General features: G+C 55.4%; 1 protein-coding gene across 1 annotated transcript in view; it reads left to right on the forward strand.

Moving 5' to 3' along the window:
• The window catches only part of LOC104842417 (receptor-type tyrosine-protein phosphatase V-like), a 34,424-nt gene that overhangs the window by 3,402 nt on the left and 8,237 nt on the right, over positions 1-22,785 (forward strand). Inside the window, exons 3-29 of the mRNA XM_010584746.1 lie at positions 134-400; positions 1,432-1,701; positions 2,290-2,556; positions 4,025-4,297; positions 4,933-5,193; positions 5,768-6,040; positions 6,511-6,780; positions 7,354-7,623; positions 8,084-8,356; positions 8,610-8,882; positions 9,351-9,620; positions 10,015-10,287; positions 11,101-11,373; positions 12,036-12,182; positions 13,048-13,317; positions 13,799-14,077; positions 14,317-14,451; positions 14,557-14,767; positions 17,534-17,601; positions 17,855-17,897; positions 18,234-18,281; positions 18,558-18,651; positions 19,554-19,644; positions 20,179-20,255; positions 21,079-21,213; positions 21,790-21,912; positions 22,421-22,581. Coding sequence (XP_010583048.1) covers positions 134-400; positions 1,432-1,701; positions 2,290-2,556; positions 4,025-4,297; positions 4,933-5,193; positions 5,768-6,040; positions 6,511-6,780; positions 7,354-7,623; positions 8,084-8,356; positions 8,610-8,882; positions 9,351-9,620; positions 10,015-10,287; positions 11,101-11,373; positions 12,036-12,182; positions 13,048-13,317; positions 13,799-14,077; positions 14,317-14,451; positions 14,557-14,767; positions 17,534-17,601; positions 17,855-17,897; positions 18,234-18,281; positions 18,558-18,651; positions 19,554-19,644; positions 20,179-20,255; positions 21,079-21,213; positions 21,790-21,912; positions 22,421-22,581 — 5,395 coding nt within the window. The remainder of the gene's footprint in view (positions 1-133; positions 401-1,431; positions 1,702-2,289; positions 2,557-4,024; positions 4,298-4,932; positions 5,194-5,767; positions 6,041-6,510; positions 6,781-7,353; positions 7,624-8,083; positions 8,357-8,609; positions 8,883-9,350; positions 9,621-10,014; positions 10,288-11,100; positions 11,374-12,035; positions 12,183-13,047; positions 13,318-13,798; positions 14,078-14,316; positions 14,452-14,556; positions 14,768-17,533; positions 17,602-17,854; positions 17,898-18,233; positions 18,282-18,557; positions 18,652-19,553; positions 19,645-20,178; positions 20,256-21,078; positions 21,214-21,789; positions 21,913-22,420; positions 22,582-22,785) is intronic.

Genomic DNA, 22,785 nt, shown 5'->3' on the forward strand with positions numbered 1-22,785 from the left:
GCCTGAAGCCTCTGGTCTTTCTCCAGTGGAGGAGATGCTTCATGCTTAGGAGCATCTCTTTCATGTGGTGCCTTTGAGCCCAGTCCATGGATGTTTCTGAACCTCTCTGAGGGTTTTGGCTTTGCCTCTGCAGGGACCCTCCTGAACCTCAGCGTGAGTGACCATGGCCGGTCGGACTCCCTCCTTCTGTCCTGGGATGAGCCAGAGGGGGGTGCTGAGGGATATTCGCTCGCCCTCTCCTCCCTGGGGTCAGGCACACCACTGCAGAATGGATCTGCTGGACCCAACATTACCAGCTTCTGGTTCCACGGGCTGACCCCTGGCACGCGCTATGAGATTGAGGTGACAGCCATGCTTGCCTGCACGGAGACCACCAGCCAGACAGTCACAGCACAGACAAGTAAGGGGTTCCCCAGGGACTGCAGAGTCAAAGGGTCTCAGTGCTCCTACCAGTGGTCATCACACTGCTTTGGAGGGTGCGAAGTACAGGTCTGTGTGGAGTCCCATGAGTTCATGGGGAGGTCAGGCCTTTCCTCACTTCCACAGCTATCAGGGTCCTTCCCTGGTCCCCAGACCCCCAGGGGTCATTCCCTCATCCATGTGGAGGGAGGGTCCTGTCCCTGCACCTTACACGGGCAGGGTTCATGCTGTACCTTCTCCTGCAATAATATAGCTAATGATGGTCCAACCTATGATGTGGACTGCAGAGAGCCAAGGAGTGGAAAATGCCATGCCTGGAGGTCTAGAAAGACCTACAAGGAAGTAGCATTTACTCAATGGTTTTGGTGCATCTCTCAATCACTGGTTCACCCACCAAGCCTTGCTCTATGCCATCCCTGGCTGATGCCTAGGATGGGGGGAAGGGCTGGTGAGCCCACAGCTCAGGTGAGGATGGAAGCCCTTGCCTGCATGTCTCCAGAAGATCCTTCAGTAAATCAGTGCAGGTGAAGGTGGAAAACCTAGAAAAGGAGAGTAGAGCTGGAGGGAGGGGTTTGGCCAGCAGAAGGGATGGTGTCAGACAATAGCGGTGGCTGCAGGGAGCAGGGGCTGGCGCTCACAGAAAGGCAGGTGGCAGGACCCAGAGTCAGCAGGAACAGAGGACCTGGCAGCAGCTAAGCTCACAGGTAAGCGCTGATGGATTCACGTTTCTCAGCATGCACATGGTGTGTTGTCCCTGACTGAACCTCCCTGCCCAGTTCAGAGTGACTGTGCAGAGACTGATCCAAAGGGGATGGTGCAGCCCACACAACCTGTGGGAGACTGGTGAGCTGGCAGGGAGGTGATGGGGCTGTGCTTGGGGGATTGGGTCCTGTGAGCTGGCTGGCAGGACCTCACCAGGTGAGGGCACTGTCCCACCAGCCCTTGAACAACCTGGCAGGCCAGGCATCCCCAGGCAACCAGCCAACACCATCTGTGCTATGTCCAATGCAGGTCCTTCACCTGTCCGCAACCTGAGCCTGAGCAGCAGCGGGAGCTCTGCCATGCTGCATGCCTCCTGGGCGCACGCCCACGGCCAGCGGGAGGGCTACCACCTTGCCCTCTACCACAGCGACTCCCAGACGCTTGTGAGAAATGCGTCCATCCTGCCAAACGCCTCCACGTTCCTGTTTGACGGGTTGCTGGCTGGCAGCGAGTACGCCTTGAAGGTCAGCACGCTGGCTGGATCCAGCCTGGCAAGCACAAGTATCCACCAGTGGACAGGTAGGGAGTGATGGGTGTGCCTGGCCAAGAGGGCAGGGGTGGGAGAAAGGGTTTGGCAGGAGGGGTGCAGCACATGTGCCGGCTGGGCTAGCAGAGACAGGGATGAGGTCTCCAGGCTCAGGATGGGGACTTTGTGTAGGATGGGGAACAGCTGGGAGTTTTTCACATCTCTTCTGTGACCCCAGTGTGCTGGGCCAAGGGGGTTAAACCTTGCACCTCAGACCTGCTTTGCAGGACCCACAGCTTGGGTTTGTGTGCTCCGTGTCCCCATGGGAGAAGGGCAAGCTGGGGATCCTGGCAAAAGATCTTGGCTGGTGGGAGCTGCAGAAATGTTGCATTACCCAGGCTGCCACCCCCTCTGCCCTGGAGCCTGAAAGAGCATGACAGTATGGAGGGACCTCAAGAGCCCCTCAGCCTGCCTGGGAAGGGACATGGGAGAGACATCCCTCAGCAGACGCCTGCCAGACATTCACCCCCCCATGCCAGCACAGAGAGGAGCTGTGGGCATAGGAGACCCTGGGGAGAGAGGAGGGTCCGGGAGCCCCAGCCCCAGTGCTGAACCTTGCTGCCTCCTGCTTTTCCCCTCAGCTCCCACCATCCCCACCCAGCTGAGGCTCAGCCCGGGCTCCAGCACCAGCCTCATCGCCTCCTGGATGGGTGCTGCGGGGGCCGCCTGGCTGCACCTTGCACTCCACAACCTCCTCACCCAGACGGTGACCACGACCCTGTCAGCCAGGAGGGGCCTCACCAGCTACACCTTCCAGCATCTCCACCCCGGCACCCAGTACTGGCTGGGGCTCAGTGCCACAGCTGGGCCCTACACCGTGGTAGGGCCCAATGCCACTGCTTGGACATGTGAGTATGATTGCCAGGGATGAGGGAGGACCTCAGTGGCCCTGGCTTTATCCCTGCCTCTGGTTCAGCCTCTGAATCCAAAGGTCTCCTGCCAGAGCCCCGGGTGCAGAGGGCAATTCTTCTGCTTGGACCTGGCCGAAAGCTGCTCTAGGACCCAGCTCTGGGGCACTGCGATAGTGGGGCCAGTGAGTCCCCTGGGCAGGTGAATTCCCAGTGCTGGCCTCCTTCTCCCCTGGATGCACTGGGATCAGCCAGTGGCCTCTCCCTGAGGAGGAGATGGAAGGGCAGCAGTTCCCAGTGGTGTTTGTGCAGCTGGGGCTGGGCTCTCATGTGCCTCAGGGCTGTCCAAGGGCAGCAGAGAAAACAGGGGGCAAGGCGATAGCAGTTTAGCTGGTTTGAGCTGGAGGTTTCTGTAGGGAAATGGATCTTTGGTCCTCTTTGATTGCTGTCAAGGCTATATTTTTCATAGCTCCTGATAACCTCATCCTGGTGGATGTCCCTAATATGCCAGGTGCTGTGCAAACACAGCCAAGGAAACCAGTCTCTGGCAGGTCAAGAAATTGAGGATAGGCCTCCCAGACCCCAGCTAGTTGCACCATTCAACCCATCTGCCTCCACCTTCTGGCCTCAGGCTGACAAGGGCCATGAGAGAGGGTGACTTCTACCGCCAGAGTCGGGGGTTGCTGCCGACACTGCAAACAGTTCTGGCCCCAGGCTTGCTCTCCCAGATGTTCCCAGGAAAACCAGGGGGAAATGGAGAGGGCAAGCCTAGCCTGGACAGAGCGAGACTCATGCCGAATGACAAGAAAGTGTTGGCCCTCTCTAGTGAGGAGGAACAAATTATGGAGGTGCCAAGCTGCAAAATCACAGCTATTGTGGCCAGTGACTCATCCTGGCCTTGGGCAGAGACACTGGTCAGGCCTACGCTGCAAGGACCTGGGTGCCACCAGGTGACAAGTCTCCAGCTCTTTCCTGCTCTGCCTGCCAGTCTGGGAAGCTGGAGCCTGCTCACTGCTGACTCTGCAGCTGGGATTTTGGAAGATCTCCACACCCCCAGCTGGTTTGTTTCTGCTATGAAGTGAGTCTGACTCAATCTCTGCTGTTGCTGTCTGCGGCTCTGACCTACCTGACTGAACAGAAGTCCCCAGTGCCAGATGCACAAGCCAGGAGCATCCAGCCAGGAGTCGGTCCAGGCCAGTTCCTGGGAATATCAGCAAGCTCATGACAGCTCCTGAATGGAGAGGAGGGGGACTTTTAGGAATTTCCCAGCAGGGCTGCCAGCTTTGTCTGGGCTCTGCTAGACCACGAATGGTTGTGCTAGGGAGTGGAGACAGCATGCTTCAAAAGGATGTCTAAGGCTGGATGTAATCCTGCAGATAAGGAAGCAGGGAATGAGGCTCAGGAGTGTATGGGGTACAGAACACCCCATAATCCTGACACACACAATCCCCGTTCCCTTCCCTTCCAGACCCCCTGAGCCCTGGCAATGTGACCCTGAGCAATGCAGAGGAGCAGAGCTCCTTGCAGGCTCTCTGGAGCGCCCCAGCGGGAGAGAGAGACTTCTACCTGGTGACACTGCAGGAGGGAGAGGATGGTGCTCCAACAAGGAACATTTCCGTCGGCGGAGACAACAGTCATGTCACCTTCCATGGGCTGAGCCCTGGGAAGCAATACTCTGTCCAGGTGACGGCGGTGGCTGGGCCTTACCAGGCATCAGCCCGCAGTGCAGCAGCCTGGACACGTAAGCAGAAAGCCTGAGCGTGTCCTTTTGAGGCCATTTCTGCTGCCTGATGGAGGGGCTGATACCCAGAGGGAAGCTGGTGGGATGGTGAGGGGGACTGCAGCAGGGGCAGAGATGGGTTTGTGCAGTGCAGTGGCAGCTGGTCTCAAGAGCAGGCTGTGGGTCAGAGCAGCAAAATCTGCTGCCCCACAGTTCCTTCTTGGCAGACTTGTGTCAGGTAGTGTCAGGCACAAATCAAGACCAGATCCTACTCAGTAACCTTCAGACTCAGTGTTTGGCAGACTTCAGGACAGCTTCCCCTCCCTCTTCTCACAGCAGCTGGTTTGGTGGGTAGTGAAGCACCACCAGTCCCCTCCAGCGCAGCATCTCCCTGTGCCCAGTCCCTTCTGAGTGACTTGCAGAGCCACAGTTGGTGCTGTCCCAGAGCTGCCACCCTGGGAAGGAAGGAGAGGAGCCTTAAACAGTGGGCAGGCACTCACCCAGCCCATGGGTCCCCAGCAGTAAAAGGCTCTCCCTGCAGCCCTGACTGCCCATGTTTCAGGGGGGACCACTGCAGAGTGTTGTGGGAGCAATCTGGCTGACTGATGCACTGCCTTCCACAGTAACGTGCACAATTCCATCCTTGTCCCTTGCAGAGCCGCTAGCACCATCTGGTGTGAGTCTGTCCAGCCAGGGGAGCCCCTACAGCCTACTAGCCAGCTGGGAGGAGGCAATGGGAGAAGGCTATGTGCTGGCCCTCAGCCCCATGGAGCACCCCGTGAAGAACAGCTCATTGCTCAAAGGTGTCACCAACTTCACCTACAAGGGCCTCCGCCCTGGGACCCTTTACACCTTTGAGGTCAGCACTGTGGCTGGCCCCTACACATCCTCACCCCGGCGCATCACCAACTGGACATGTGAGTGCCACAGCCCCCACCGCAGCCAGCCCTGGGGTTCCCACTGGATCTTGCCCTTCCCCAAGATGTCGTGCCTCAGAGCATGTGATAACATGGGTCTTCTGCAGCTTCATGCAATAAAAGGGCAAAAGGCTCAGGAGGAAAGCAGAGGCACTGCTGGATGTGTCTGACCCTGGTCTGTATCCCAATCACCCGGCACAAGGGTCAGCAGAGCCCAGTGCCCTCCTCTTCCTCCCTCAGACCACCCTCCTGTGGCACTGCTCAGGCTGCATCTGCCTTGAACCACCTCTCCACTGCTCTGGTCCAGACCATCCCACCCACCACATCCTCCAGCACCAGAGCAGTCCTCTCTTACCATGTCAGTTTGAACACTGGCTGGCCCAGTCCCTGCCAAACTGGTGTGTGGTTGTCAGCAGGGGTGACGGTGGCCTGCACAGACCCTGTGGGTGGCCAGAGCACCTGGATGTGGGTTTTCCCAGGGAAGGGCCTCCAGCCCCAGCACATTTGGCATTGCACTTCTCCCAGGTGACCCCAGTCTGGGTGCAGCTGTGAATCTAGACCTTTCCTTTCCTAGATCCTTTGCCCCCGGAGCAGCTGACCCTCAGCAATCAGGGCCACAGCACCTCTCTGCAAGCCTCCTGGAGAGCAGCTCCCGCTGGTAGTACTGGCTACACAGGCACCCTCTGGGAAACCAAGTCCCAGGAGCGGGTCAGGAACATGACTGTGGGGACCAACTGGATGAATGTCACCTTTGAGGACCTGGTCCCTGGGCGACAGTATACACTGGAGATGGCTGCTATGGCTGGACCTTACAGATCCCTTGTGCGATCAGCCACAGACTGGACGTGTGAGTGTGATACCCCTACCTCAATTCAACTGCAGATTGCAACCGTGGCCTGCCAACAAGAGCAAAAGGCTCACGGCATGGAAACACGGCAGAGTGTGGACCGTGTATGGAGAGGTGGAGGAACTAGGGGCAGGGATGCACTGACAGACAAAGAGTGGAAGGCCAACCAGAGCCACATTCAGCCAGGTTGGAAGTAAAAGGGTCTTCAGTGCAGGAGAAACCCATCACTGAACAGAAAACATTTCCAAAAGTCACGCAGCAGGAAAGGTGGGCACCCGCCCTCATGTTTGTTGTGGAGCAGAAGCTCAGGCTGTTCTGGGGTTTGATATGCCAGGGCTCATTTCTCACCTGAGCCCACCAGAGACAGGCAGTGGAGGGTCCCCAGGACAAGTGCGTGCAGGCACACACTCCACACTGTGGGAGGTCCACCACAACTGCCTCTTACTGCCTGGATGTCTCTTCTCTCTCAGGCCCCCTGGCTCCAGCTGGCGTGACCCTGACCAACACCCGACGCCCGCTGGGACTCTCTGCCTTCTGGGACAAGGCTGCTGGCGATGTGGACCAGTTCCACCTCCAGCTCTACAGCAAGAGCCATCCAGCGCAGAGGAACATCTCAGTGGGGCCAAACACCCACAACTTTACGTTCCTGGGGCTGTCCCCTGGCATTCAGTACTTCCTGAAGGTGACTGTCCTTGCTGGCCCATACAGATCCTCGTCACACTTTGCCACCGAGTGGACATGTGAGTGAGAAGTGTCCCCAGCCTCCTGCAGGGTTGGGGCATCCTGGCACTGCCTGCAAGACTGGCAGTGAAGCGGACATATCTGGGCAGAGGGAGGGCTCTGGTGAGACCTGCACGCTTCTTGCCTCTGGGAATTGGAGCACGTGTCATGAGTTAGGTGCTGTGTGCTGGCTTCTGGGCCCCAGAAGACCCTTTTCCCCAGCTCAGGCTTTCCACAGTCAAGCTGAAACTTGCACCTAGACCACTCATGATCTCAAGGCCAGCCTGGGACTGGTGGGAGAGGGATGCGCAAGAGGAAGCACAGAGCCCATATGGGCTTGCTGCTTGCTGTCCATGGAGCAGAGCAGCCCACTGGGGAGCTGAGTGCTCTCTTCTCAGTACAGCACCTGCCTGCTAGCAGTGTCCTGGGGACACACACAGGCCACTTGCATGTCCCCCAGGACAACGGGAGAGCTAGCAGTCAGCTGACACCACTTCTCCTTTAGCCCTGTGCAGAGGTGCAGGCTGTGTCCTGGCTTCTGCAGTTGCTTTCCTCCACCATCTCATGGATCTCCATGCTGTGTTTTCCCCTAGATCCACTGTCTCTGGCTAACGTGAGTGTACAGCCTGGCCGGAGACCCCAGGAGCTACATGTGAGCTGGGTGGAGTCAGGCGGTGGCAGAGACCACTTGGTACAGCTCTCGGTGGCTGAGTCCCTGTCCATCATCAGGAATGTGTCCGTCCCCCGTGGAGTCACCCAGCTTGACCTGGAGGGGCTGGTGCCAGGGTCCCGATACCGTGTGGAGATAATTTCTCAGGCTGGGCCTCATCGCATCTCCTCTCAGACTGCCATTGGCTACACTGGTAGGAATGCAGCCTCTCTGCACCCATCCCCATCCCTGGTACCCAGCCTGGCTTTGACCTGGCGAGGGGCTGGGGACCAAGACGGAGGGGTCCTAGGGCTGTTCTGCAAGAGAGCTCTGATACCATGTCCCTGCAACCCCACTGGTGCCTGTCTCCTACTCAAGATGCTGGCTTTCTTTTTGGGACCCTCACTCATCCTGAGCCCAGCAGCTCAATGGGGCATGCTGTGAGCCTGCCCCAGCACTTTGGGACAAGGGGGTCTCAGGTCATGGTGATGATGCACCGTTATGACCTGGGACACAGAGAGCAACTTTGATCTGGGAGCAACCCACTGCTCTCAGCAGTCTTTAGACAGCATGATAGATGCTCACAGTCCTACAGCTCCCAGCTTCATTCCCAAACTAGAGTCAGTCCTGAGCATCCCAGGTTTGTCCCCTGTAACGCTGTTTCTCTCCTGCAGTCCCACTACCTCCTCTTTCCCTGTCGGCAAGCCCTGTCAGCACTGCCTGGGCTCTGACTGTGCACTGGGAAACTCCTCCTGGGCAGAGGGATAGGTATCTGCTTAGTGTGAAAGAGGAGGGCTCTTCTGCACCAAAAAGGAACCTGGAAGCAGGGAAGGACAGCACCAATGTCACCCTGGCACAGCTGGAACCAGGAACTTGCTACCTTGTTGGGATCTGGGCAGTAGCCGGACCCTATCACTCCCTCCCCAAGAACATCACTGGCTGCACAGGTGAGCATGCATACCACCCATGGGTGATTTGTGTGGGAGCACTGCAAGGAGATCCAGAATGGGATGGGGATCAGTGTTGGCACCCAGGGAGAGGAGAGCACCCTGGCCTGGTTTCCAGTGATGCTAGCCTGCAGTCATCTCTGGCCTCTTGCAGCCTTCTTGTATCACAAGGGCACAGAGTGCCTAACAGACATGGCTGCATGTTCAGAACTGGATCTTTTTCTCTCTGACTCGTGTCTCTCTTTCCTCGCAGTTCCTGCTGCTCCGACAAACCTGATCCTTACTAACCCAGGCAGCTCCTCAGAGCTTTACATGTGCTGGAACAAGCCCCCCGGCAGGAGGGACCACTACCGTGTTATTCTGTATAGCCTCAGCAACCAGGGCAGGGATCGGGTCCAGACCTTGAGTCCAGATGCCCAGAACATCACCTGGACTCACTTGGAGGCAGGCAGCAGGTTTGCTGTGCAGGTCACTGCTGTGAAAGGTTCATTTGAAGCCTCTTCCACCAATGTCACCCAATGGACATGTGAGTCTGATGGGTTGGGTTGGACATAGCACTGCAGTGTGCCCCAGAGCCTCCATCTGAGCCTTGCAGAGCACCCACCACTACCTTCCCCTTCCCAAACCATCCCCACTGTGCTCCTAGCTTCTACATAGTTGTCCCACCTTTCTGTTCACTGTCCTCATTCCTTCCCTGACAGAGATCCAATCCCCCCTACCCACCTCAAAGGCTCTGGGTATCATCCCTGCCATGTCCAGCTGCAAGCCCTTGGGATATTGCGCTCAGAGCCACGTGCACTCTCTGCCCATTTGTCCCCATGCTTCTCTCTGGGAGGATCTCTGGTGGCCAGCCTGCCCACCGCCCAATGGGAGCTGCGGGCTGGAGTCCAGCACTGCCAGAGCACGAGGGATCACTGGGCAGAGCAGCCAGCTCATAGCATTGAGCAGCAAGCAGTGGCACACAGGGGCTGACTGTCTCCCTGTTGCTTTCCAGATCCCTTGGCCCCTGCCAACCTCACCCTGGGCAGCCCCTCTGCATCCACGCTGCAGGCCTCCTGGGCAGCAATGGGGCAAGGAGCAGAAGGCTACGTAGTGGATGTCTATGACACAGCCTCCAGCAGTCATGTTGGGCACATGGTACTGGGTGGGGATGCCAGGAGTCACATCTTTAGGAACCTGAGCCCTGGCACCCACTACAGTGTGGCAGTGAGTGCCACAGCTGGGCCCTTCCACACCAGCACCCCCAACCTCACCCACTGCACACGTGAGTATGATGCTCTCCTTGCAGCCCTGTGTCCTCCACCAGATCTCCCCCTTCTGGGTTCAGATCAGAGGCTATACTCGTGCAGCCAGATCCTGTCTTCCTCTCCCACCCATGCAAGCGCCCAGTGCTCATGCCCTGCTGGATGCAGCAAGGGGAGTCTGTGCATGGCCCTGTGGCCTGGTCACCCATGTCCCTGGTAGCCATCCACAGGCATCCACAAGCTCAGGCAGCACCAGGGAGGAGGCAGCTGCCACAGAAACAAGGGCAAAGCCAGCCCTCAGGACCTTGCAGGGCTGACCCACCTCCTGCAGCACAGGCTTGATACAGATATGGAGCATCTCCTTTCCTTTAGCCCAGATGTGGCTCCTGGCAGTGACTTGTGTTTCCTCCCCAGGCCCGCTGCCCCCGGCTGCTGTGCACTGGCTGAGCATGGGGCATCCTGACAGGCTGAGCACATCCTGGGGAGCCACAGCTGGGCGGCGAGATGGCTACACACTGACGCTGTACCATGCACAGCTGGGCTCCATAGCAGCTACAGCCTCACTCAGGAGAGACACCCACAACTTTACCTTCATGGGCCTAACCCCAGGATACGAGTACTCCCTGGAGGCCAGTGCCACAGCTGGACCATACCAGGCAGCGGCACCCAACATCAGTGGCTGGACACGTGAGTGCCTGGAGGAGTGTCCCCTGCAGAGGGGCAGGAGATGTTGCCCCACTGGGCAGTCCTGAGGAGGGCTGGGAGGTTTACAGGGGATCTGGTGCCTTTGGAGATGTGCACACACATGTTCACGGGTGCAACACGCAGCAGTTAGTGCAGGGGCACACTGTCACCCTCATGCACATGGACGTTCAATTGTAGACTTGCACAAGAACATGTTGATGACATGCAGGGTTGCCCAGCTGTGCCCATGTGGGAACATCCCCCTGCCCCTTCAGCCTGTGTACAGAAGCACTCACACCCTCACTGAGTCTCCTCCAGCAGTTAGAAAACACATTACCATAAAAGTTCATGAAATGAATCAGTATAGTACAAAAGGCTAATCCATAGTCCTCCCGGGAGAAGAGGTCTTTGCTCTGGAGATGGACTAGTCCAGCACTTCTCCCCACCCAGAAAGGTTTTAGGGCTGGACACAGTATTGATGCTGTGCCAGCTCTGCCCAAGCAGCTGCAGGCCAGCTGGGTGCTGGAGGACATGCGTTCAAGCAGCAGTGGCAAAGGCGCTCCAGCTGGGCTATGGGATGAGGGTGACCTAGATGAAGAAGGGTTGTCATGTGAGGGACCACAGAGGGTGAGCAGTATTAAAGGTGAGGTGGGATGGGGACAGAAAAGAGAAAAGTGAGGAGGAGGAGTGTGCCAGAGGGTGTCTATGAGTCCCAGCCCTTAGGGAGCATCTGTCCTGCTGTACAATGTCCCATCAAGTGTCTGTTTCCTTCTGCATGGTCTCCAGTCCCTAACATTAGGTCTGGTAACTCCCCAGGCCCACTGCCCCCAGCTGCTGTGCGCTTGCTGAGCACGGGGCACCCCGACAGGCTGAGCGCGTCCTGGGGAGCAGCAGCCGGGGGCCGAGACGGCTATGCACTGACCCTGTACCATGCACAGCTGGGCACTGTGGCAGCTACGACCTTGCTTGGGAGAGACACCCACAACTTCACCTTTATGGGACTGGCCCCAGGAAGCAAGTATGTGCTAGAGGTGGTGTCCACGGCTGGGCCCTACCAGACACCTGCAGGGAATGTCAGCAACTGGACGTGTGAGTACCCTGTTTTGAAGGTGATGCATGCCTTGCTGGGCAGTCACGAAAGCTCATGGCAAAGGACATGGCCCCAAGGACCTTCATGGCACTCCCCGAGCCCTGCCTAGACCAAAGGGCTTGTCAGTGCCATGGCACTGAGCAGAGCTCTGCCCATCCTCACCATCAGCTCCACTAGCCTGGATTAGTTCAGCTGAAGCTCTGGGGGCTGTGCTTCAGAGGAGAGGCATGGAGGAGGGAGCAGGGAACAGGGGCATTCACTTCCCGCCCCCCCCCCCCCCTCTAGCTGACTGGGTGGTCCCTCCTCACCCATCTCGGTGTCTTGCTCCAGCTGGGACAGGGCTGTCTGCTCAGACAGGCACCACTTGAAGCTTGCAGAAGCTGCTTTTAGCTGCCTCCAGGCTGGTGGATGCAGCCATCCAGCCAAGACAAAGTGCTCTGTCCTGTATGGTGCATCCCTTCTGATGACACTGCCAAGATACTCAGGCAATGTCCTCAGACCCTTCACTGACATGTCTCCCATCCTGTCTCTCCAGACCCCCTGGCACCCCGTAATGTGTACATGACAAACCAGGGGTATCCCAACAGGCTGAGCACATCCTGGCGAGCGGAACCCCAAGGACAAGACAGTTACAGGCTCCTCCTGTATCATTGGGGATCAGGTATTGTGGCAGCCAATGTATCTGTTGGGAAAGGCACCAGCAAATTCACCTTTTCTGGCCTGGCTCCAGGACACAAATACCTGCTGGAAGTGGTGTCCATGGCAGGGCCCTACGCAGCCTCCGCGGGGAATATCAGCGACTGGACAAGTAAGTGGCAAGAGCTAGAGGTCCTTGCAACACGCATGAGGCTCAGCCTCACCCAAATGGGTAGGCTCAGCACCTGCAGTGATAAGGGGCAGGGACATGGCTAGAACTGCTGCCTGGAAGCTGTAGGTACCATCATAGCAATGAGAATACAGGCTATGCAACCCCCCTGTGGAGGGGAGAGCAGGGCAAAACTGCTGTCCATTGGACAGTCCGGCAGCCATGGCTGCTGTTTCAGAAGGCAGACCTCCAGCTCGTGGCCCCGCTGTTCACACAAGCTGGCTCCTCCAGGCAGGCATGGGTGACTGCACAAGAGTAAGGGACCCCATGGCAGTAGTGCTGCTCTGGTAGAGGACACCCACTGCCTGGGAGACCACAAGGTCTTACAGCCAGGGGGGGACACCCCACCATCCCTGCTGCCTTTCTCCCAGGCACTCAGAAAATTCCTGGCATGGGGGATAAGGGGAGGCTGGGCTTTTTTTTTTTTTTTTTTTTTAAAGGAATGTGGAAATTGCAGATAAGCACAATAAGCCTTTTCATGTGCTTGTGCCCACAGTCCCTGCACTTTGCTTGGGGAATCCAGAGGTCTCTGCTCCCACACTCAGCCAGCCCCTGGCAGGGTGCTGGGAGTCATGTGCAGAGCCCTTCAGGCAAGTCTCTAATGAAACTTGCTAATTAGCAGATGGAAGAACCCATCTCCTCGTGCTCCTCACTCTGCATGTCCTCCAATTGCCATTTAAAGGTCATTTCTGGTAGTGGCAGTGAGCAGCTGCAGAAATGTTATCACTGAACATATGAAGCTTCCTTCTTGTATGGAAGAGAGTACATGCATGCCAGTAACTCTCCCCTGGTGTGGTTTTCATTGTAGCCCCCTCAGTTCCCAAAAATCTCTCTGCGGTGGCTGAAGGGAACAACACGATGCTCATCTCCTGGGGCAGCGTCTCTGGAGAGCAGGACGAATGCCAGCTATGGCTGCGGGATCCCAGGAACAGCACGCTGCCCTGGCGGCAGGCCCTCGACAGAGGGCAAGTCCAGCACCTCCTCCAGGGGCTGATCCCAGGGAGGAACTACTCTGTCTCCTTGAGCTGCGTGGCTGGGCCCTACTGGAGCAGCACCAAACCCTTGGCAGTGCCAATGGGTGGGTACACACTGTCGTAGGGATGGGGGGAGTGCAGGCTGGAAGGGGGAGAAACACCTGGGTGGCCTCAAGACTGGATCAGCCCTTGGGTGTCAACAGAAGCATGGGAAGTCTTCATGGTGGGAGATAAGGAAAGCTAACAAGGTGATCCTCTGGTAGGCATCAGCTTTCTAAGCTAGCCCCATCACAGAGATTTCCCATAACCTTGTGGCCTGGTTACCTGTGAAGCAAAGTGGACTCTGCAGAGATCTCCATTGGTCTGCTTCTCCTGTAAGACATCTGCTCAGGCCCTGACCAATTAGCCTTGTCCTGTGGCCCTTCGCACAGAAGGCTCCCAGATCACAGATGCCCAGCTCTGCTCCTCTCTCATTGACCTAGGGGCAGGCAGTAGAGGACCACAGTGGCTCTGGGCTGACGCATGGGCTGAGACTGGGATTTCTCTGATCCAGTAAGTTCAGAGCCTACCATATCTCCTTCGCAGAGCCAAACCCGGTGGAGGATGTGCAATGCCTACCAGAGTCAAGAAGCCTTTACTTGAACTGGACCAGCTCTCCTGGAGATGTGGAGGCTTATGAGGTGGTGGCAGAGAGACTCTCTGATGGACCTTCCACCTCCAAGTATGTCGTGAGCATCCCTACGAGTGAGGCCAGTCTGCAGGGGCTGGGGCCAAACTCATCCTACCGAATCTTTGTGAGCACAGTGGGCATGAACACAATGAGAAGCCAGGCTGTGACTCTGCTCTGCAACACAACAGTGGAGGGTGAGTCCCTTTCTTTCCCGCAACCTTGCCACAGACCCCAGGAGAAGACACCCAGCGTTGCTAATTACACCTGGGGACTCTTTCAGCTGCCTGTGAGCCCCATGTGGTCCTGCACTGAACTGCAGTGGGTCAGGGCTCTGGGCCGTGATGCTGGGACCAGTCACAGGCTGAGCAATGCATGGTGGGTCTGTGGGAGCAGGGACACACTAACAGGCTGTGCTTGCTGGTTCCTCTTCCAGCCCTGCCTCCACCCCTGCGAGCAGACATCTTCCAGGTGGAGGCCAGCTCCACAGTTATCATTTCATCTGACCTGTTCAGCGAGGAGAACGGCCAGATCGAGTATTACGGTGTCATTGCTACCACTAATGATTCATGTAAGTGCCCCTGCACATCCAATCTGCAGTGGCTGCCTGGAGGGCAGCAGGCCCCCTGGATGTCACTTTGGGACTACCACTGTCACCTTGTACATTCCCCTTCAGTGCTGAGGCCCACCCAGGAAATCATGTCCAGCACATGGTATGACCACTATTATGGGACAGAGGACTCCTACCTGGCTGTGCTAATCCCCAATCCCTTCCATCCGAGCCCCAGGAGCTCCCCTGAAACCTGGCGAGTGTCAGTGGGAACAGAGGAGTGCGGCCAGTCCAGGGCAACATGCAACGGGAAGCTGAAAGCCAACGAACAGTACAGGTGAGAGATGTCCACAATCCTCCCGAGAGGAAGGCGCTGGAGAAGAAAAGGGACTGCACATGTCCCTGCAAGGTGCCAGCAGCTCCCTGGATGTTGCCTCACCCTCGTACTCCCCAGACCCCCAGCAGTGGACCCAACGGGTTGCTCCACCAAGCAGCATTTGAGGGGTGCAAGAGCTGGCATACCAGAGAATATTAGACAGTGTAGGTGAGCAGGGAGAGGGAGAGCAGAGGTGAAAGCTGAGACTGACAAGGGCTGTATGTGTTGCCTTGGGAGCTGGGCAGTTGTCCACCTCCAGGGTAAGAACTAAAATGGATGCTGTTAATTGTAGGACTTTTGCATGTGACTCAGAGCCACATGCAGACTTAGAGAGTGCAAAAATTAAACTGATTTAGAAACTAGTTCAAGTGGTGCCTACACAAATGGGGGCTCAAAGGTTGGGGGTAGCAAATGCACAGGCTGAGGTCCAAGTTCCCCATGAGACACACACACACACAGATCACTATATTCATAGATTTAGAGTCTTATTTGACAGTAGGTAGAATCCAGGAACACGAATGTACAAGCATACATATTTTGTTATAGGTTACCTTTAAAATAGTTGATGGTAAAACAGGTTTTCTACTGCAAACAAAGAATCATATCTTTAGTTAGTCCTCTGTTAATTTAGCAGCTCACAATTTCATCAAACAGGGACTGTATCCCCAGGCATTTCTCTGACAAAGGGATCCCCCAGAATCTGGGAGGTTGTCCCATTTCAGTTTAAAGGAACTTACAGCAAGGGTGGCTGACTAGTGATAGAAGTCGCTGAGAGTGTTGGGAACAGAGAAAGAAAGACCGTGAGAGAGTGCGTGCATGAGAGAACTTCACTTTTCCCTAGGAGTAAAGTGAGAATTATGTCTGCCCTTAAGTCTTGTGGTGAGTGAAGTCAAGGTCCTTGATGTTGAGTTTGGACCTGCTGGCTCTCCTTCCTTTCTTCTTTACTGCTTCGCTCTCTCTACTTTTGCTATGTGCAGACTCCATGCTTACATGAAGAACTTACACTGATTCTTGTAAAGTTGTTTTAGATTTACATGTTGCCAAACAGGGGCTCTTAAGCCACTCTTTGGGGCAGCACTGGCAGAGAATAGAGATTGGTGTTAATGCTGGGCTGCATCAGGGGAGTGGGAAATGGCTGCTTGTCTTGGGGAAAAAAAGGGAATTGCTAGAAAGCCATTCCCTTGGAAATCCCACCGAGAGTAGGATCATCAGAGGAAACAGCTCTTTGGGCTTTCCCTAGGTACTGTATTATCATGCCTGGCAGGAGAACTGCATTATGATCTGGCACGGGAGAGCCTCCAATTGATTCAGAAGGTTTGAGACTGCCCATCAAGCCCATCTATTCTTTATTGCTAACGGCTCCTGCCCGACTCGCCCTCAGGCATGGCAGGGCAAGCCTTACTGCTTAACCCTAGCAGCCTCAGATCTGGCCTTCTGCTCCAGCCAGGACAGCCTGGGCACAAGCTGGGTCTGCGTTAGCATTGGCTCAGCCCAAGGTCTGCCAACAGTCTCGAGTGGGGTTTAACAACAGCAGAAACACACCAGGATACCCTTCCACCCCCCAAATACTGTCTGCCCAGTCTGAGGGTGGTATATGTGCCCACCCTGCTTCCCAGCTGCCATTTTCGTTCCAACATTGACCTCCTGCAGGGTAGCAGCTAATTCAGAGCCATCAGGCTGTCATTAGTCTACCTACCATGGTTCAATAACATGTACTTAACTGTCCGGTTACTCAGGACTAGAAAATCCTTTTGCACCTCTTCACAGCTTGGTTTAATTTTGGCTGCCCTAAACAACCTGTATCCTCAGTACACTGTGCTGCTTTCCTAGTTAATCATTAGTAGTGTGGTGAAAAGCAGATACCGCTGACAGCCCATCTCCACTCTGAAAGCCAGCCCTTGTTTCCTATCTTTCAGTGAGTTATTTATCCACAAGCCCTTATCTCTCATGCCATGGCATCTGCAGGCTCAGTTTACAAAGAGGTTTTTGCTCTGGCAGCCAGGTCCAGGGTGCTGCCAGAGGGGACTCACACGAGGCTCCACCAATTTTGGCTGCTAAAATCCGAAGCTACATTTGAAAGCCTTAGCTTGTAGTTAGGGCAGAAGAAGACCTACCCTTCCAAGTTACCTGCTTAGAAGGAATTCAGCTCTGCAGGGAGCTGTGAGGCTTGGTGTGCACACTGCCAGGAGGAGGATGTAGGGCAGATCTCCACAGGGAGGAGGATGCACCAGCCACTTCTGTGTGCATAAGGAAGGGTCTGGGTCACGGCTCAGCCCTCCCAGCTCAGGTGTCTCTGTTTCAAAAGTTACCTGGGCTCAGCTCTTTCAAGTCAACCCAATTAATGGATTGACATGAACTAAGAGAGTGACTCAACCCAACTTGATTTTCCCTACTTACTGTTGTCTTTCCCTATTTGTGTCCTATAAGAGCAGAAACTTAACTTGTCTCTGGAAATAACTCTTCGGAGGACAGCTGTTTCCCATTTGTGCTTTCTGAACATTTTCTCATGTTCTCCCAAGTGCAACAAACTTGTGCAAGAGGCAGAAAAGGGAGGAAAGACCATTTTCACACATTCCCTAAACCCCTACCAGAAAACCAACTTCTTCCAACACAGCATTTCAAAACAGAGGCAGCTGTCCTGTTCCCTTGGGTCTTCCTGCTGCTGGCTGCATGGCTGCTGTGCTCAGTTCAGACTGCCCCTGATGGTAGGACTCTGCTTTGCCCTAGGTTCAGCATCGCTGCCTTCACCAAATATGACCCAGTAGCCCCTGCAGTGACATTCACCATGTTCTCAGGTAAGATAGAGAATGGCATCTTCCCCACCTGGCTGCGTAGGTTAGAGATAATTAACAGTCTGACAATGGCAAGCCAGAGGGAGATCATAGGCTGTAGCAAATAAAATAAATACAGTAAATGCAGCCATTTACTGACTTTTCTGTCCGTTCTATCTCTTTTTTATTCGAGCTGCTGGATCCAGTGCAGACACAACTCCACTATCAATGCCAATAATCACTGGAATCATTGTGGGATTTCTCTTGACACTTGCAGCTATTTTTGCTTTGGTCTACTGGAAACAGCTCAGAGCAAAGAGGTGAGGATGAGCCACCTTTTACCCAAGGGGTGCAGGCTGAGAAGCCCAACCTTCAGTGCCAAGCCAGGAGAAAGAGCAGTGGGAGGGTATAAAAAGAGATTTAGGCAAACTAGGACACCCACTAGTGGAGTTGTGCCTGGCAAGCACAGAAGCAAAAGGCAGAGGGGAGCTGCCCATGTGCAATTAATTCACAGAACCCTACACATGTGCAAGACAGTGTGCCTGATGTGAGCTGTCTGCTCACAAGTGCTCCATGAGCCAGCAGTGCACAATATGCTCACAGCATCTGTCCCTGCACTGCAGTGAAGAGTAACATCTCCCATGCTTTGATTCTAGAACCAAGAAAAGCAGCCTGCCCCAGGAAATGGTGACCTACAGCTTGAGGTGAGTGCTGGATTCTTCCCTGTCTGCGTGTCCCCACTGCAGGTCCGAGTCCTTCACCCACTTCCTTTCTCATGCTTTGACTCAGGGAAAATCCAACTCTGTCTCCTCTCCTTCAGTTATTTTTTAAATCTTAGGCTTTCCCATGTTCTGTATTTATTGCCCAGCTCCATTCCAAGTTAATGCATTGTCCACACCTCCTCTGTCCTCCTCCTGACTAGCCTGCCAGACCTCCCAATAACTAAGGCAAGTTTTCCTCTGGACTTCCATTTCATGCAGGAACATATGTCGGCCAATTCCCATACAGAACTTCAAGCAGTACTATGAGATGAAGACAGCAAGTGGTAACCATGCTTTTTTCCAGGAGTTTGAGGTGAGATGAGACTCCTGCTAGAGATGAGACTTAATTTCTCCTCTAAGTAGCTCATGCCCCAGCTGTTGGGTGGTCAGTATAGACTCCTCATCTCCCGGGACAGTAACCATGTCTCTAGGAATCCAACCACCCTACTAAGCAATCTTGGAGGCCAAAGATTGGATGGACTAAGTGATCAAGCAATTCCTTTGCTCAAAACCTGTTTTGTTCAAGTTCTGGTAGAAAAACATGTTGTCTGTGGTGTGAGGTGAACTAGCACTGTCATAGCTGCTGGTGGACAAAGCTAAGGGCCCCAGGCCTGGACTGGAGGCGAAGATACTGAGTGGTGTTGCAATGAGATCCACCTTGACAGTGTTAGAAAAGAGCCTGCAGCCCAAAGGAAGGTCAAGGAATACTCTCAGAGCTATAAGGCCAGGCTGTGAAATTCACCTCAGGCTACCTTCAGTGGCTCTCACTGCCAACATCTGCAGGCTCTGAATCGTTCTGCTGCCAGCACCTTTGAAAGTCCCATAAGCGATTTCAAACCCTCCTTGGATGACCCTTCTCTGGCCCTCTGAGTGAGGACAGAGGCAGAAGCAGTGCAAGATATTTCTGTTTTCTCAGCACAAAATGCTCTGAGCTTCTTGGTAGATTTCTGATTTCTGAGAAGGTTTTGTTCCCCAATACTTGTTCTTGGGCTTGTTTTCTTTTAAATACAAACAGTGCTGTTGGAAAAGGCACTGCGAAAAGACACCTACGGCTCAGAGTTCACAAGCCATGCTGAGGGAGGAGTAGAGCAGTTCCCTGTGCATGGGTGACCCTCTTGGACCACCAGACAGAGCTGTTGGCCATGAGCAGGGAGCTGGGTTGGCCAGGAGCTCTCCAGAGAGACATTTGTGCTTATCTTCTCCCCTGTCCTACAGGAGCTGAAGGAAGTTGGGAAGGAGCAGCCAAAGGTGGAGGCTGAGCTACCAGCAAATGTCTCCAAGAACAGATATCCCCATGTGCTGCCCTGTAAGTGCTGTCTCCTCCCTCCTCCTTCCAGCGTCCAGGGTGGGAGTTCACACTGCAATGCACAGGGACAGGCTCACCTTGCATCACTGCAGGGTTCACAGTGCCTGGCTGCTCTCCTGGGAGAAGAAGGAGTCTTGAAATAGGCCTCAGTTTCCATTTTCCTGCTGGACACTCAGGGCTTATGAGTTGAGCCAGGGCTGAGCCACCATCCTCCTCAGCTCCTCCAGGAGACTGCTGGGCAGGTGCTGGGTCAGCGCAGCTCAGGGGTGGGTCCCAGCTGGAGACCAAAGGGGGACCATGAGTGTCCCATGGCTTCTTTGATAAGCCTCATGATACCTGCTCTGCTTTCTGACCCCTCTGCTAACCCAGCTGGCAGGCAATGGTCACCTTTCCAGGGAGAAGGTGCCTGGCCAAGCACAGGGCCTCACTGCTAGCTGCATACATGGAGCTGCTGGGGCTTCTCCCAGTGAAGAGGGCATGACTGTCTTGGTGAAGGGCTGCCTTGGGGGGTCATGTGTGTATGCTGTCTTTCAGATGATCACTCTCGGGTCAAGCTGAGCCAGCTGGGGGAGGATCCACACTCAGACTACATCAATGCCAACTTCATGCCTGTGAGTGCCCACTTGCCTTCCCCACAGAGACATGGCCATGGGGCACCATCAGAGAAACTCTGCCTGGACTGAGATTTTGAGGGCTGGTGCCACTGCCACTGAAGCCACAGCTGGCACAGACTGGCAAGCAGTTGGGGGTCAGGCAGAGATGCATAGTTACCTTTAGCAGGGGTTGATGGAGATCGTCAGATGGCAAGTGCTGTGAATGCAGGGGTGTGAATGTGGGGAGACTGGCAAGGCTTTCTGCTTTCTTCTTGAGGACTATCCTCTTCCCATCATCTCCCAGCTTACTGCCCTGTCTGTCTGCCTGCTCTTTCTCCTTCTGGTCTGTGCAGCTGCATTTGAACAACCCTGGAGCTGTGCCCACATACCCCATCCAGGAGATTTTCCCAGGTAACAGGCAGGGCACACAGCATGCACGCACGGGTGTGTGGATCCGCGGGGCATGTGTGTGTCAAAGGGGCAAAGGCAAAGAAGCAGCCTGAGACCTTGCATGATCACCCTACCTTCAGCAATGACTGGGGAGCACAAGAAAGACCCAGATCTGTCTTCCCCTGGTTAGGCTGAATGAGGAACTGCTTGGAGGGAAATGGGGGTGACATCTTTATTCCAAATATGTAGAGAGCACATGCTGGGCAGCACATGCTTCCTGTGAAATCAGCTGCTTCTGAGATCAGCTGCCTGGGAACTGTGCCCGCATGGCCTAAGGGCAACAGGCATTTCTACCTCTACCAAAAAAGCAGACCAGGCACTGAATCTGTCTCAGGGCAGGATCCACCTGCCTCGGCAACTTGCCAACTCTTCCTGTCTGCCTCTTCCTCAGGGCTATACATCCCAGCAGGAGTTCATTGCCACCCAGGGGCCCCTGAAGAAAACAATAGAGGACTTCTGGAGGCTGGTGTGGGAGCAGAACGTCTGCAACATCATCATGCTGACAGTGTGCATGGAGAATGGGCGGGTAGGTTGGCACCACCAGGCTTCCATGTGCCAGGCTCAGCCAAGACTAGATCTGGTCGTGTGAGCTGAGCCTAGGGCTGGGTTTGTGCCCTCCACCAACCCCTGCTTGGATGTGGCTCCAGGGTGAGCACAGGCCACAAAGCTTCCCCAACAGGCAGTGTGGGGGGAACAGAGGCTGATGTGTGCAGCTCAGCGTAAGCTTGGGGTAGGAAGGGATAGAAGTGGAGCTTAGCTGGAACCATGCCCATCACACTCAGATATTTCTGCAGCATCTGAAATTACACTTGCCTCTGGATGAGACACCTCACATGGACTGTTCCTCCAGTCTCCAGGGATGATGAGACCCATACAGGTCCTTTTCTCTGGAGGAGCCTGAGATCCAAACGAAGGGGAGGTGGAGGAGAGCCATGCAGAGCTCCCAGTGGGAAGGGGAAGCACCGCTGCCTGCTCCCCAAGACCTGCCTTGGCTCCCTGCACAGCTGCTGCTCTCCAGATGCTCCCAGGGAGCCGGGAGGTCACCCAGTGGGACCTGGGCCCTCTGACCCCTCACTGGGACCCTGTCCTGCCTGTGCTCTAGGTCCTCTGTGATCATTACTGGCCATCCGAATCTGCCCCAGTCTCCTACGGGGAGGTCCGGGTCCACCTGCTAACACAGAGCAGCTCCGAGGAGTGGACCATGCGCGAGTTCAAACTGTGGCACGTGAGTAAGGACCCAAGAGGACTCAGGGACCTGTCAAGGGCTGGGGGTTTGCATGGGATTCAGTGGCTTTTCTCCTTGGTGGTGGTAGTATAATTTCCTTTCCCTGCCATTAGTGGGGTTTAAAAAAGGCGCAGTCCCCTGAGGAGCAGTCTGTCACTTCAGACTTGGTAACACAGAAGTGTCCAACATGTATCACCCCTGCTGTCCACCCTTGCTCTCTCCTGTCCACGTCCCTGCACTGGGACACAGACTGCAGCTTCAAGAGCATGTTCCCCAGCAGTCAAAGGCAGTTCTCCTCCCTACCACCTCCACGTGCCTCACAGTGGCAGGGGACTGTGAGGCAGGACAGAGGAGCAGGAGCCACCAGGCAGTGCAGCAGACCTGGCATTGGCTGTTCCCTGGAGATGAGCTGGGTGTCCCCAAGTCCCCAGGTGCTCCCAGGGCTGCGGGGTGAAAGCATGCCCCTGTCCTGGTGGGCTGCACACCAACCACCAACATCCCCCGGCAGGAGGGTCTCCGGGCAGAGCGGCATGTGTCCCACCTGCACTACACAGCGTGGCCCGACCACGGGATCCCTGAGTCTACTACTTCCATTATGACCTTCAGAGAGCTGGTCCGGGAGCACATCCAGAGCACCAAGGATGCAGGGCCGACCCTTGTGCACTGCAGGCAAGGCTCTGCTCTGGGGGATGGGAGGAGGGGATGATGGCAGAGGGTATGGGGGACAAGGGTCCTAGTCGTACACAGACTGGGAGGGGAAGCAGTGCCTGGGAAACACAGCTGGTCTGTAGAGAGTCTCCTGCTTGGGCATTGGGGATTACAGGTCTGCTTGTAGCCTGCCCCCCAGCCCCTGGGGATGGGGCAGCTGGAGAT

Source organism: Haliaeetus leucocephalus, unplaced genomic scaffold (assembly GCF_000737465.1).
Source record: "Haliaeetus leucocephalus isolate CR32 unplaced genomic scaffold, Haliaeetus_leucocephalus-4.0 Scaffold1000, whole genome shotgun sequence".
Taxonomy (NCBI): Eukaryota; Metazoa; Chordata; class Aves; order Accipitriformes; family Accipitridae; genus Haliaeetus; species Haliaeetus leucocephalus.